Here is a 12,633-nt window from a genome sequence, read left to right on the forward strand (position 1 = left end):
TGGCATGCACGCGTGCACGTTAAAAGATGAAACTCGTTTTCACACCCCCTCCCTCTATACATTTAAGTGATGAGTAGATTTAGTTCTTATATTATCATTCTTAATTTAACTTCACTGAAAATCATTAAAGATCTTGCAAAATATAGAGCAGTTTAAATTTAGATGATTAAATATATAAAATTAATCTAATTTAAATGAAGGAATGTCTGTGAATGGTATGAAAATGTTGCTAACTATAAATATAAATCTATATACATACATACATATATATATATATATATATATATATATAGAGAGAGAGAGAGAGAGATCTGTTACTTAGATAGGTACTATTTTAGATGATGAAATGAAATATATAAAATTAATCTAAGTTAAATTTTCTTGTATGATCCAACCCTGAGACAAGGAAAAAAACATTGTTGATCTGTTTTTTTCTTCATTACTGTGCTTTATTCCACAAACAAGGCAAACTATCTAACATCTAAAATCTAAACAAAATACAAACAAGAAAATCACATAAAAATAGAAAACTTAAAAAAAAAAAGAAATACATCACCATGCATGTTACTAATTATTTAATTAAACAAGCATATCCACCTTACATTACCGAGTAACAATAAATCGCAAAGTCTTTGATCCCTTGTTTTATTTCTTCTCATATTCTAAGTAAAAATATACTGAGTTCAGGCCCTCCATTTCCTTCAGGATTCATCATATAAAACGCCTCTGAGTCACGGCTCCCTACAACTCGCTCGAACTTAGCCCTCATATACAACAACTCTCCTTCCCCACCACCGCTCTTCCGCCCATCCTCCACCACCGGAATTACCCCAGCACCGACTGAAACACTCTGCACAGTTCCAAGCACGTACCAATCAGAATACGTGCACCTCCTCGACACGGCGTATCCACACTTCCTTCCATTACAATACATAGTCCATGTTGGTTCATTAAACAGCTTCCCCTGCCGGCCTGTCTGAACCTGAGGAGCACGAACCTTATCGCATTCCAGGGCGATCCTGACCAAACCTGATGACATTTCCTTAACTAACATTGCCGTAGAGATCGAAAGCTCGAGTAAAAGGACCGGTTCAGAGCCAGGATTATCCTGGACTGCGAAGCTGACATGACCATGGCGGTTTCCGAAGAGGGTTCCGGTCACTTTCCGGCCAAGAGAAGGGGTTATGGAGAGGTAATGGGTTGGGGTTGATAGCCATTTACAGGTTTTGGGGATGATTATATTGGGGAAAGATATAATCTTGAGGATTGAACGAAAGAAACAAGTGAATCTTGAATAGATTTTGGTATCATCAAGGCGTTGTGAAGAGAGTGGAGAGTGATGATCTTCTTGTTCAGGGATTGATCTCATGTAGTTAGATGGGATTATCTTTCTTGTGCTTCTGCTACAGGTACTGCTTCTTTGAAGGGTAATCTGTTGGTGTTTCATGGTTGATTAATGTTCAGTGTCACAAAGAGAAGTTAAAAAGAAAGATAGAAAGGGAAACTAGTTGGTATTTGAAGCCAAGGAGCTTGAACAAGCTAGGTTTAATTGAAGAAGGATTAGAGGAGATGTCGAATCAAAGAGAAGAGGATGGATAGATTGATTGGTTTTGCATAGAGAGAATTGGCAGAGGGAGAGAGAGAGAGAGAGGTGTTGGATTGAGGGAGGAGAGGAGAAATGGGAGATGAAAGAGGCCGACAAGGTGATGATAGTGTTTGGAGGTGGCCAATATAAAGGGAGACTGTGGAGTTTTGCGGTGTGGTGGTGATGATTTCTTGGACTCCTACGTATACTCGGTGTGTATTAACATTTTCAAATGTTTCCTTGCAAAGCATCATTATGGCCCCTCATTCTCTAGGTGCTTTACACTATAGTCATCGATGATCTCCACCCTTCATTATGCTTGTGGGTCCCCCTTATTTTCTTCAAACACCTCATCTCCACCATCAATTCAACAATCACACACGTTTGATGGCCAGGTATCTTCCAACCCGATGAAAATCTCATTGAGGAACACATAAATCTGTGTGTTTTCTGGGGTTTTAATGATGACAATATCTCATATTAATTTCCACATATTAATATCAATTCCTTTTTCCAATCACATCTTTACATCTATTATTTATATTTGAATTGATTATACATCCACATAAAAAAAATTAATTATAGAGTCAAAATACTATAAAAATACTAGCCAGTAGTTGGAACAGGCACTTGAGATTTGCCGTTTGCATCTGCAATTGAATTTTTTGTAGCCCATTTTCTCTCTCTCTCTCTCTCTCGTCTGCCATTGACCAAAATTACTGCTCTATTTCATGATTTCAAGATTGGTGTATGCTTTACACCTCTAGCTTTGATAGAGGCCTTGCAATATTGAATTATTTCATGTAGAGGACCACTTTTCTTTAATTTCTAAAATGGTATTGGCTTAAATCTTTAAATTAAATGGGTCCATATAGAAAGTATTTGTCAACAATCTGTTTCCTTGGAAGAATTAACTGATCTATATATATATATATGTGCGCGCGCTTGAAGATCGACATATATTATTTTGCTCAAGCTGAAGAAGACATTCAAATCATAGTAATCAATATTCTATAAAATTACCTTGCAATGACAATTTTTTTTCTTTCTTTTGTTAATTTCTATTTTTTTAACACCCAAATAGCTGAAAGGAAAGTACATTAGGAGAGTTGAAACCCTTCACACGTGGTGGGAGCTAAGACCTTTTGTTTTCAACTTTATTTTCTCGAGATTCTGTCAAGTACAACACTATAAATCATGTATGAACAGACAAACCTTTAAATATTTGCAATATATATTCTTCAATATTACCTTGGAGATTTACAACATTTTCCATTACTCAAGAAAAATACACAGACACACACGCTTTAAAGGGTAAATTGTAGCCAAAAGGTATGTAAACGACCTGCATAGATTACAGCCATATATTCATACGGCTCTATGTATAAAATATATAGAGAGAGAGAAGGAGAGGTGACAGAAGGGTTACGAGCATGATTTTGAAGGTCAATACAAGATCATGTTTGTGAGAGGCCACTTTGTCCCCGTCCTTTGGAAAGCCACTTAATAAACTATGCATAATTCTTTTTTTTTTTCTCTTTTTTCCCTCTTTGGAATCTCTTGTACAAAACACGCATTAATACGGCTTTATATAACATAAAAAACCTCTCTTTTTTTTTTTAATCTTTTTTCCCCCTTTGGAATCTCTTGTACAAAACACGGATTAATACGGCTTTATATAACATAAAAAACCATCATTAATTACTTTATTCAGATTTAAAAATAAACATTGTGGACGGTTCCAACCTTTTCCATGCTCCATTTAATTATATGACTAGTCTCATTGGTGGCCTAACCCATGCATCATAGAGGGCTGCCCTAGGAGCAATGACAATTTTGCTCACGCCACTTGGCCAATAGAGGCACCAGTAGCTGACATTTCTTTCCTCTTCATAATGCATGCATAACATGTCTACTTCAATTTAACATCACCATTAATTAATTAATTAATTCTAGAAGGGATGGGGGAGTCTAGGGTTGGTTTTCATAACGAAGAATCCCTTATCTTACTTTAATAAATTATGGTTTGGATTTTATTAATTAACCACCAAAATATAATGTTAAAGATTATTTAGGGTGTTTTTTAAATGAATAGAAAAGGCCCTGCAATTTATGTGTGCTCTATTCGCAAGTGACCAATTCTATTGGAAAACTAGGCATTGTCTTGCTCTCTAGCATTTTTTATATAATGTCCTCTTCTTCGAGAATTAAGAAGTCCATGCTGGTTTAGAATTGACATATAGATTAAAGCTGGTTTAGAATTGACATGTAGATTAAAGTTAGTAGAAAACTAATAAAATGATACTTACTTCACTGCGGTTGGAAAAATTTTTTGTTCTAAATAATAAGGATATATTTTAAAGATCTTATTAAATCAATTTATAACCTTCAAAAATCTTTAAAAAATTATTTTAAAATCATAAATTCACCCAAAACAAAACAAAAACTTCTAAAATTCATCTATAATTTTTTATGTGTTTTTAAGGGAAAAAAACACTTAATCTTAACTCTCATTATTATATAAAACCATTTGATATAAAAAATAATTGTTTTGGTAATTGAATTCCTCACCAATATACACTTTCTTTATTTAAGCTAGAATTTGATAATCTCTTCTATTTTCTCCAACAACAAAAAAATTTAAAATGAGTAAGATAAAGTTTGACACCCAAATTTAATTTTGTAAAATTCAAGAGTCGATTACCTAATAGTTAAAATAGATAAAGGATTCAAATTAATTTTTAATGGAGATTTTCAACATGTTTTTTCATGGTCCCTTTTCTTTTAGTTCAACTCTTCCTTTCAAAAAACTAAACATACAATTAAACTCTAATTTAATCTCAAAAGGACTTAATTGTGAGAGAAAAAAGTTTGAGGATAAAATTAGAAATTAATTTAAAAAAAAAACACACTATTTTAATCCATAGTAAAATATAAGAGGATGAATTATGAAGAATAAAAACACCGCACTTTTTAGCTTTAAGTATAATTGGACTCATGTTTAAGGAATAAACTAGTCTTAAGCATTATTTTGGAATGAGAGATAACAAAATTTTGTGATTATTCTAATTAAGAACGGATGGAGACATAGACAACCAAAGATCTCTCTTTAAAACGTCTCTTTTGCTAGCCATGTCATTGGCTATTAGTTACTACATGATTTAAATTTGCAGTCGAATAATTTCATTTTATGAATATTCTTAGGTTCAAAAACTTAATTTTAATTAAATTTAACAAAAAAAAATAGCTTACTTGGATTTTATATTTCATTTTATGAATATTCTTGGTTCAAAAACTTAGTTTTAATTAACTTTAAAAATAAAATAGCTTACTCGAATTTTATACTTCATTTCATGAATGTTTATGTTTCAAACATAATTATAAAAAACAATTAGCAGTACATTTCTTACGTGGGTATTTTTTTTAACGTCCCCCCGCATGAAATTCTAGCTTGGCCATTAATTCAATGATTTTGATGATAAAAAATTTCTTTGAAATACCTAAATCCTGGTTGTTTATATAAAATTCAGTTATTAATAATGTTTTAAAAAATACAAGTAGTTTGAGAGTAAGTAGTTAAATTTAAAGCAACGTAAATCTAATAATAATTATGTTAAATTTAAAGTATTTGAACTTAATAATTTTGTAAGTTCAAGGGAATGATCATCCTCTGTTGACATGCTCAAAGGAATAAAGTAATGGGGGTTTGACGAATATAATAGACCCAAGGTTTTTGGACTTGGACTTAGCAATCAGTTAAGTTTGAGATAATATAAGTCTGCCAAACATGACAAACTCAAGGCACATGTACTTGATAATTTAGCAAGTTTAAGGTAACGTCCATCTTTTTTTGACACGTTTAAAGAAATGACAATCTTTTATTTGTACGCCCAAGAAAATGAGGTAATGTTATAGGTTTAGCAAAATGTCAAATCCAAAACACTTAAACTAAATAATTAACAAAGTTTAAGATAACATGAGTTTAACAAACAAGTCAGATCCAAGATTTTTAGACTTAGTCATCCTCCAAATTCAAGGTAATGTGAATCTGATAAATATATTAAACCCAAGGTACTTGGACTTGACAATGAAGTAAATCCAAGATACTTGAACTTGATAGTTAGACAAGTTCAAGGTAACAACCAACCTCCCTTGGCATACCTAAAAAAATAAGGTAATGTAGATCTAGTAAATATGTCAAATCTAAAGTTCTTAAACTTGGCATGCAATCAAGTTTAAGGTAACATGAATATGGTAGGTATATCAAACTCAAGATAATTGAACTTGGTAGTTATATAAGTCTAGGGGAACGATTATTTTTTCTTGACAAACCGAAGGAAATAGCCATTATCTTGTGACACATCTAAGAGAGGATGTGAAATCCTTTTGATGTGTCTGGGATTTGACACATTGTCAAGCCTAATGCGTTTTCACTTAAACATGTTTGTTTTTTCAATAATTTATATCTAAAAAAAAAATTTTATCTGATGTTTTTTGGTAAAGATATAATGATAAAAACACTTTTTTGAAAATTCTAGTTCATTGAATTAGTTGATTTCAGTTGTTGTTGACCTCACAAATCAATCGTTGAAAATTCATCAGTGAATTCGGAAAAGATTAGCATTATTCATATATCAATTTATAAACTGTACCAGCCATTGAGTGTTATCTCTAGAAATCTAGGTAAAACTGATATACCAAAAACATCTATCTGTGACTGAAAATTTACTCAAAACATTCATCAACTAAACTAGTACAAACCCTCCTATTATAAGAGGATCTATGTCATGCTTCATCACCCTGAAGCCACCTGACTTCCTGAATCATTGGAGACAGATTCAATCTTGGCAGCTTTCCTCCTGTGACAAACATCAGATGACAACCTGAGAAAAACAGAGAAAAGGATGAGAATCTTGTAAAAAAACAAGAAAAATATTCATTTGTATTATGCTAGGAAGCAGAATTGTCCAACCAAGTATGAATTATATATGTGCATCTTGCAGCTTGTTAATTGCCTCTTAAACCTAGAATCTCTGTCATTGTACATTTAGCTGAATCTCAAAATAGCTAAGTTTTCGTGTCTTCTGTTTTTCCGCAACTAAACAACTACAGGATGATAGAAAACTAGGAGATTTCTTTAAGCATGGATTACAGGAAATTAAACCCAAGCGTGTGTAAATACCCCAAGTGCAGTGAAGTGGCGGAAAGATCTTCTTCTTCCTGTGGCTTGCGATTACTATCAGGTTTGGAACTTGCTACGGCAAATCTCCTGTCCAAAGGACTTAATTCCAGGAAAGCAGACTTTGGCCGGGATCCTCGTTTGAGTTCCTCAATCTATGTACATTTGGAGAGAAAAGAAACAATTAATCAATCATGAAGATTGACACTTCAAGAAATTATCGAAATTGTACATGATCGAACCTGTTTACGCAGAGATTCGTTCTCTAGAATGGCCTTTTGCTCCTGAAAATAAAAGCAGCAAAAAGATTTGTATCAAAGTTACTTAATTGGAAATGGAAAGTTACTTTGACGAGGGCATGCAAGTTATAATGAAATGCCTTCTTTACCTGCATTTTGGATTTCTTAAGCTGATCCATCAGCATTTGTTCCTGTAACAATTAACAATGAGTTACAAGGCATTCGAAAGCAAAGGTTCGGCAAAGTCTCAGCAGGATATGATCAAATACAAAGAGAACCTGCTCATTATAGAATTTGTTTACCTTCTTGTCCTTAACAGACAGAATGCCTGCACTTAATTGATGTTCTAGGTGTTGCAGCTCCTTGAAACTCAATCCATCGAGTTGTTGACCCATCATCTGCCTGCAAAAATCATAAGGGCGACATCAAAATAGAATTCTCGATTCTGAAGAAAAATTTAGCCTGGAATTGAGGTCAATTCATGATGACTCACAAGCATGTCAACCGTAACTTTGAGAGTTCATCTTTCACTGCATTAACCTCTGCACTATTTGAATGCTGTTTTCACAAAGATTTTTAAGCGCTTATTTAATATAGTTTGGAGATAAACTGACAATAAGATACTGTTTTTAACTGTAGCATACCTCTGCCCCATGGTCATCAGAAGGATGATCATTATAATCCAAATCCAGGCCACTGCCATATCTTGAAAGTGTGTGTTCCATGCTGCAATTCAAGAATTGAAAGAGAGTGTGATAAGGATTAATTTGCTCTTGCTTGTTATTCAACACATGCATTACTGAAGATTTTCTCTATTGGTATGTGTGGAAATTTGCTAAGTACACACATTGACTGACTGGCACTGCAATGTTAAAATCTATGTGCTATACAGCTTATAGGAAAGAGGGCTCTTATGCAAGGCTTATCAATGATTTAGTTCACTCTCATGAACCAGTTCTAGGCTTCTGAAAATGGCCCAAAAACACCACCATCTATCCAACTCTAGCCCAAAACCAATGGCACATCGAACAACTTGAAATTTTCTTTGTAACCTTTTAAAAATAGGAATAACTTAAAATTTTCTTTATGACCTCTATTTTTAACCTGACAAGTACTATTCCTTTTCTCGATCATCTTTCCATACAGCTTTACTATCCAAAAAATAGATGAAAAGGAAAGGGGAAAAGGATAAAAAAAAAAAACTAAAGTAGCTTCCAATTGTTAATCTACTAGGGTTTGTGCTCATATCCTGTTTGAACAACCTCAATTTATTTGTATCCTAGAAACCATCCCCTTCATCTCTTGATGGCTCCTTTACTTTTGAATTTATGTTTTATAATTTTGTATTCAGTGGCCCATTGACTTGTTCTGCCTTTTAAGTCACTAGTCACTTGAACACGAGTTTGACCAAGACCTGGCCATCAAAAATTAAAAAAACACAGTAGCTGCCACGGATGCACAAGAGATCAAGAACGAAAAAAGAAAGAAAGATAGGAAAAAGCCCTTTACATGATATCAAATCTTGACTCTGTTAAAACAACTAAAACGATTTTAGATTCAGATCGCATGGTAATTCTATAAAAAAGCAAAAGCATAACATACCTTGTGCTTGAAAATTCATAAAGCTTTCCTGTGCTAGAGAAGACTATGACGGCAACCTCAGCATCACACAAAACTGATAATTCTCTAGCTTTCTTCAGCAACCCATTCCTGCGTTTGGAGAAGGTGACTTGCCTGCTATTCAAGTTTTCTATCCTCCTTATCTCAATCTTCCCTCTCCCCATTCTTTTCCTCTCTTCAGTCATGTATGCTAATGGTCTCTCCTAGTCTCCTCTAACACAGAACTCTGCAACCAACAAGAATATGAAACAACAGATGTGTGTTTCAATATATAAAGAGAGAAGATGAAACCAAATCTTGATTTACAATAACTATGTTGCTTGAATTGATAAGGATTGTGAAGGACTAATGAAGGAAAGTGTGACCAGAATTAGTATACTCGTAGGAAAGGTGACAGATAGGATACTATATGTAGCAATTATCCAATTTTGGTTAACTTTTAATTACTTATGAGGTGGTTATTTACCTCTTTTAGAATTTTTGGTAAATGGGTGTTTGATGCCAACATGGAAACCCTAAAAAATGAAAATCAGGGGACCAATGAGATTAATATTTGTAGAATTGTAAAATGGAACAGTTTATTTTTAAGAAGATAAAACTCTCAATGAATAATAATGGATATTACTATACATAGGGAACCTTAATAGGGAAGGTTTTTATATCACTTTTTTGGCTTTCCTGCTGGATTAATATGGGAAGTTGTCCTAACCTGTTGTTTGCGAAGATTGTGTTCTGCTCTATCTATATATATTATTTAGGGTTTAATGGAAAGTTTATATATCTGAGTCATTTTAATTTTAGCACAGTATGATCTTGATAAATTAATAATTTTGATTAAATAATATTTTTATTCGATCCCAAGTTTAAATAAATCTCCATGGTTCCATTGTATTAATTTACTGAGATTTAACTATATAGTGATTTTATTTCGATTTAAAATTTGAATTAAAGTGGTCTGTGCAATATATGTTGGAACTCTAGAGATTCTTGCATTTAAACATATAAAATAAATCTTTTTTAATCATAATACTATATGATTAATTGAAAGAAAATTACTGAATTTTTTTTCAGTGAAAATAAACGCACAAGATGCATTATGAATTGCTATTATATTTGATGAAAATACTGTGCTTATTTGTTTTTCTTTTTCAAACATTCTTTATTTAGTTTACAAGGTGAGAAAATTCATGGAAATATTATTTTAATTAATTACAATAGATTTTTTTATTAGAAATACTTTTTATTTTATTTTATTTTATTTTGCTAGTGTAAAGGTGAAAAAGAAAGTTCTTGCTAATGACATTTTTTAACGTTGGCATTTCATTTTACCCTGCGAAACTAAATGAAAAACTAAAAGTATTATAATTAAAAATAAGAAAGTTATTTTAATTATATATTAAAAATATTATTCATTTAAATATTAAAGAAAAACCAAAGTTAAATGAGTAAAAAAGTCATAAGAAACTAGATTAGTTCTAGTCAACTTCACCAAGCCACCACACATGATAAACCCATATAAAAAAAACAAAAAAAAATTAACAAAGTTTAAGACTTAATAATCTAATATTAAATAACGAATTTAAAAAAAAAACTTGAGTAAATTCAGGTTAACTCTACTATTCCGCAATCAGAAATATAAAATTGAGATAACTCCATAAAAAAATTTAAAAATTACAAGAAAAAAATAAAAAAAAAACCTAAAAAAGATTGATATTAAAAGATACTTTAAAATTACAAGAAAAAAAATAAAAAAAAACTAAAAAAGATTGATATTAAAAGATACTTTTCAAAAATTAATGGCTCGAGTCATGTGACCAATCCTAGTATAAAAACTAAATCAAAGAAAATAATTAGAGACTAAATTAAAAAATAAAATAAGTTTCAAAATGGATAAAAAAATGACAATAAAAAGAATGAGAACAATTGATCAAATAAAAAATAAAATAAAATAAAATATTCAAGAGTGAAAGTGAAAAAAAAACAAATCAAGAAAAGAATTAAAAAAATAAATCAATAAAATGATGATCAAATTAGATAAATAAAATAAAATATATGAGATGAAATTAAAAATAAAAAAACTTCAAAAAATAGTAAAAATAAAGTAAATAACAATTACAAGAATAAAGACCAGAATCAAAGTTAACAACAACAAGAGAATTTGATTTTTAGCTGGCTTGATAAAAAATAAAATACAAAAAGATGAAATTAAAATAAAAAAAATTAAAAAACCTTAAAATAGAAATAAATAGAAATTAAAAGAATAAAAACTAACTTTTAAACTAATACAAATTTAAAAACACATTTAAATTTTTAAAGGTTAGACATGAAAATCAGTACGCAATATAAAAAAAATAAAAAAAAATCTTTATCATTGCCAATCTGCCACTAACCAGATTAAATGCACCACATTAATAATTGTGTTGATTAAATGCCATTACCTGAATGACATATGATAATTTAGAGGTAAAATATGCTTTTAAAATACATTATATAAGTCATTAAAAATATGAATTAAAATCAAGCAAATTAGATTTACGAGTATGTTTCTGATAACCCTAGAGGCGGAAAAAATGTTTTGCATCTGTTATTAGAATTTTAAGGAAAGAGATATTGTCACTTTGTATAGATTGTGTTGTTTCTCTTAAACACTTTTTTCAAAAATGTCTTAGAAGAAAAAAAAATTCTATTATAAAAAAAATATTTTGAAGTTTTTGGGTTGTTTTTTAAACATTATTTATCTGTTGAGAATTATTTTTTAAAAAAATCTATGCAATGATTTTTGCTAAAATTCTTTTCATATTGACATGACAATTTGTTTTTTCTTCATATTAAAAAAAAAACTTTTTAATACCTCTATAAAAGCTCCCTCTTTTTTTCATATATATTTGTTTTCTTTTCTTATACATCATTTTCTTAGTTTTTTTCTTATATGATAGGTGCTCTTTTTTTCATATATATTTTTTTTTCTTTTCTTATACATCATTTTCTTAGTTTTTATTATCCCCAAACATTTTATAGTATAAAATGCCTCTCTAATTCAATAAAATAGATAGAAGAAGAGGAAGAGCTAGGTATTGAAAAAGAAAAAGGAAAAAAGAAGAAGAAGAAGAAGCAGAAAAATTTTAGAATGGTAAGAGTTTTTTTTTTTAATTTTTAATTACTGTCTATTAACGTGAGTCATTTTTTTCCCTTAAAGATACCTACAAATTTGAAACCAATCGTTACTAACTTCATAAATTATTAAAATTAACCAAATTCTCATGACCAAGAAACATAATTATATATGAAAAAAATTATAGTGTATAAAAAATATATTGTGGTATTATATTAGCTGTTTATTGTTATCCAATTTGGAAAAAAAATGATAAAAATATAATTTATTTCTCTTCTTTATCTTTTAATTTATAAAATAAATTATAAAAAATAAATGATATCATGCAACTAATTATTCCTCATCACCATAAAATTACTCCATGATCACCAGGTTGTAAAAGAACAACTCATGAGAGGGAAAATAAAAAACTCTCATTTCTCCATTTTGAAAAAAAAAAATTAGACAGAAGTTAACATCATATCTCCCATGATCCTCAACAACCTTTGAATTTACGGCATGGTCGCCAAGCTTCGAATTAAATTTTGAAATATTTTCTAAAAATAAAACACAGAATCATTCAAATGATAATGCAAATTAGGAAACAAATCACATCATCAAGCGCCAGATCTCCAATTTTACCTTTGCATAAAGTAGCAAATCCCTAAGCTTTTGCTGCAAGAGTGAAAACAGCTAATTATCCCACTTCATACCACGCGCATATAAGGCGTGTTTTTACTCGCTTCATACCCGATCAGGCGTGCACTTCACTCTCCACAATGTAGACGTCGAACCATAGATCTGTCAAGATGAACCGTTTGATTTGATTACCTTCTTGACAAACTCGACGGTCGAAATGCTTGCACGTTGTTCCCTCTGCAGATTTGAATTCAAAAGAACCACCAGTTAACGTTACGAT

The 12,633-nt window shown here is 30.8% G+C and overlaps 2 protein-coding genes across 2 annotated transcripts; both read right to left on the reverse strand.

Moving 5' to 3' along the window:
• Nucleotides 1-419: 419 nt before the first annotated feature.
• Nucleotides 420-1,765, reverse strand: MIZ1 (MIZU-KUSSEI-like protein (Protein of unknown function, DUF617)). The gene has a single exon (XM_011049780.1). It carries the CDS (start codon nucleotides 1,445-1,447, stop codon nucleotides 656-658), a length of 792 nt encoding a protein of 263 aa, XP_011048082.1. The 5' UTR covers nucleotides 1,448-1,765; the 3' UTR covers nucleotides 420-655.
• A 4,405-nt stretch (nucleotides 1,766-6,170) lies between these two features.
• LOC105142245 (agamous-like MADS-box protein AGL18) lies at nucleotides 6,171-8,960 on the reverse strand. The gene is made up of 8 exons (XM_011049781.1): nucleotides 8,606-8,960; nucleotides 7,648-7,729; nucleotides 7,497-7,561; nucleotides 7,306-7,405; nucleotides 7,153-7,194; nucleotides 7,007-7,048; nucleotides 6,768-6,919; nucleotides 6,171-6,468 (listed from the first exon to the last, which is right to left on the reverse strand). Exons 1-8 carry the CDS (start codon nucleotides 8,806-8,808, stop codon nucleotides 6,381-6,383), a joined length of 774 nt encoding a protein of 257 aa, XP_011048083.1. The 5' UTR covers nucleotides 8,809-8,960; the 3' UTR covers nucleotides 6,171-6,380.
• Nucleotides 8,961-12,633: the final 3,673 nt, after the last annotated feature.

This window comes from Populus euphratica, unplaced genomic scaffold (genome assembly GCF_000495115.2).
Source record: "Populus euphratica unplaced genomic scaffold, PopEup_1.0 scaffold138.1, whole genome shotgun sequence".
Classification (NCBI taxonomy): Eukaryota; Viridiplantae; Streptophyta; class Magnoliopsida; order Malpighiales; family Salicaceae; genus Populus; species Populus euphratica.

What these genes read in the sequence shown, in the direction of transcription:
- LOC105142245 (XM_011049781.1), bottom strand. Translation starts at nt 8,808, where the DNA reads ATGACTGAAGAGAGGAAAAGAATGGGGAGAGGGAAGATTGAGATAAGG. An exon ending in TGTCTGTTAAGGACAAGAAG is followed by an intron (nt 7,195 to 7,305) that starts GTAAACAAATTC and finishes TAATTGTTACAG; the next exon opens with GAACAAATGCTGATGGATCA. An exon ending in ACGAATCTCTGCGTAAACAG is followed by an intron (nt 6,920 to 7,006) that starts GTTCGATCATGT and finishes AAATGTACATAG; the next exon opens with ATTGAGGAACTCAAACGAGG.
- MIZ1 (XM_011049780.1), bottom strand. Translation starts at nt 1,447, where the DNA reads ATGAAACACCAACAGATTACCCTTCAAAGAAGCAGTACCTGTAGCAGA.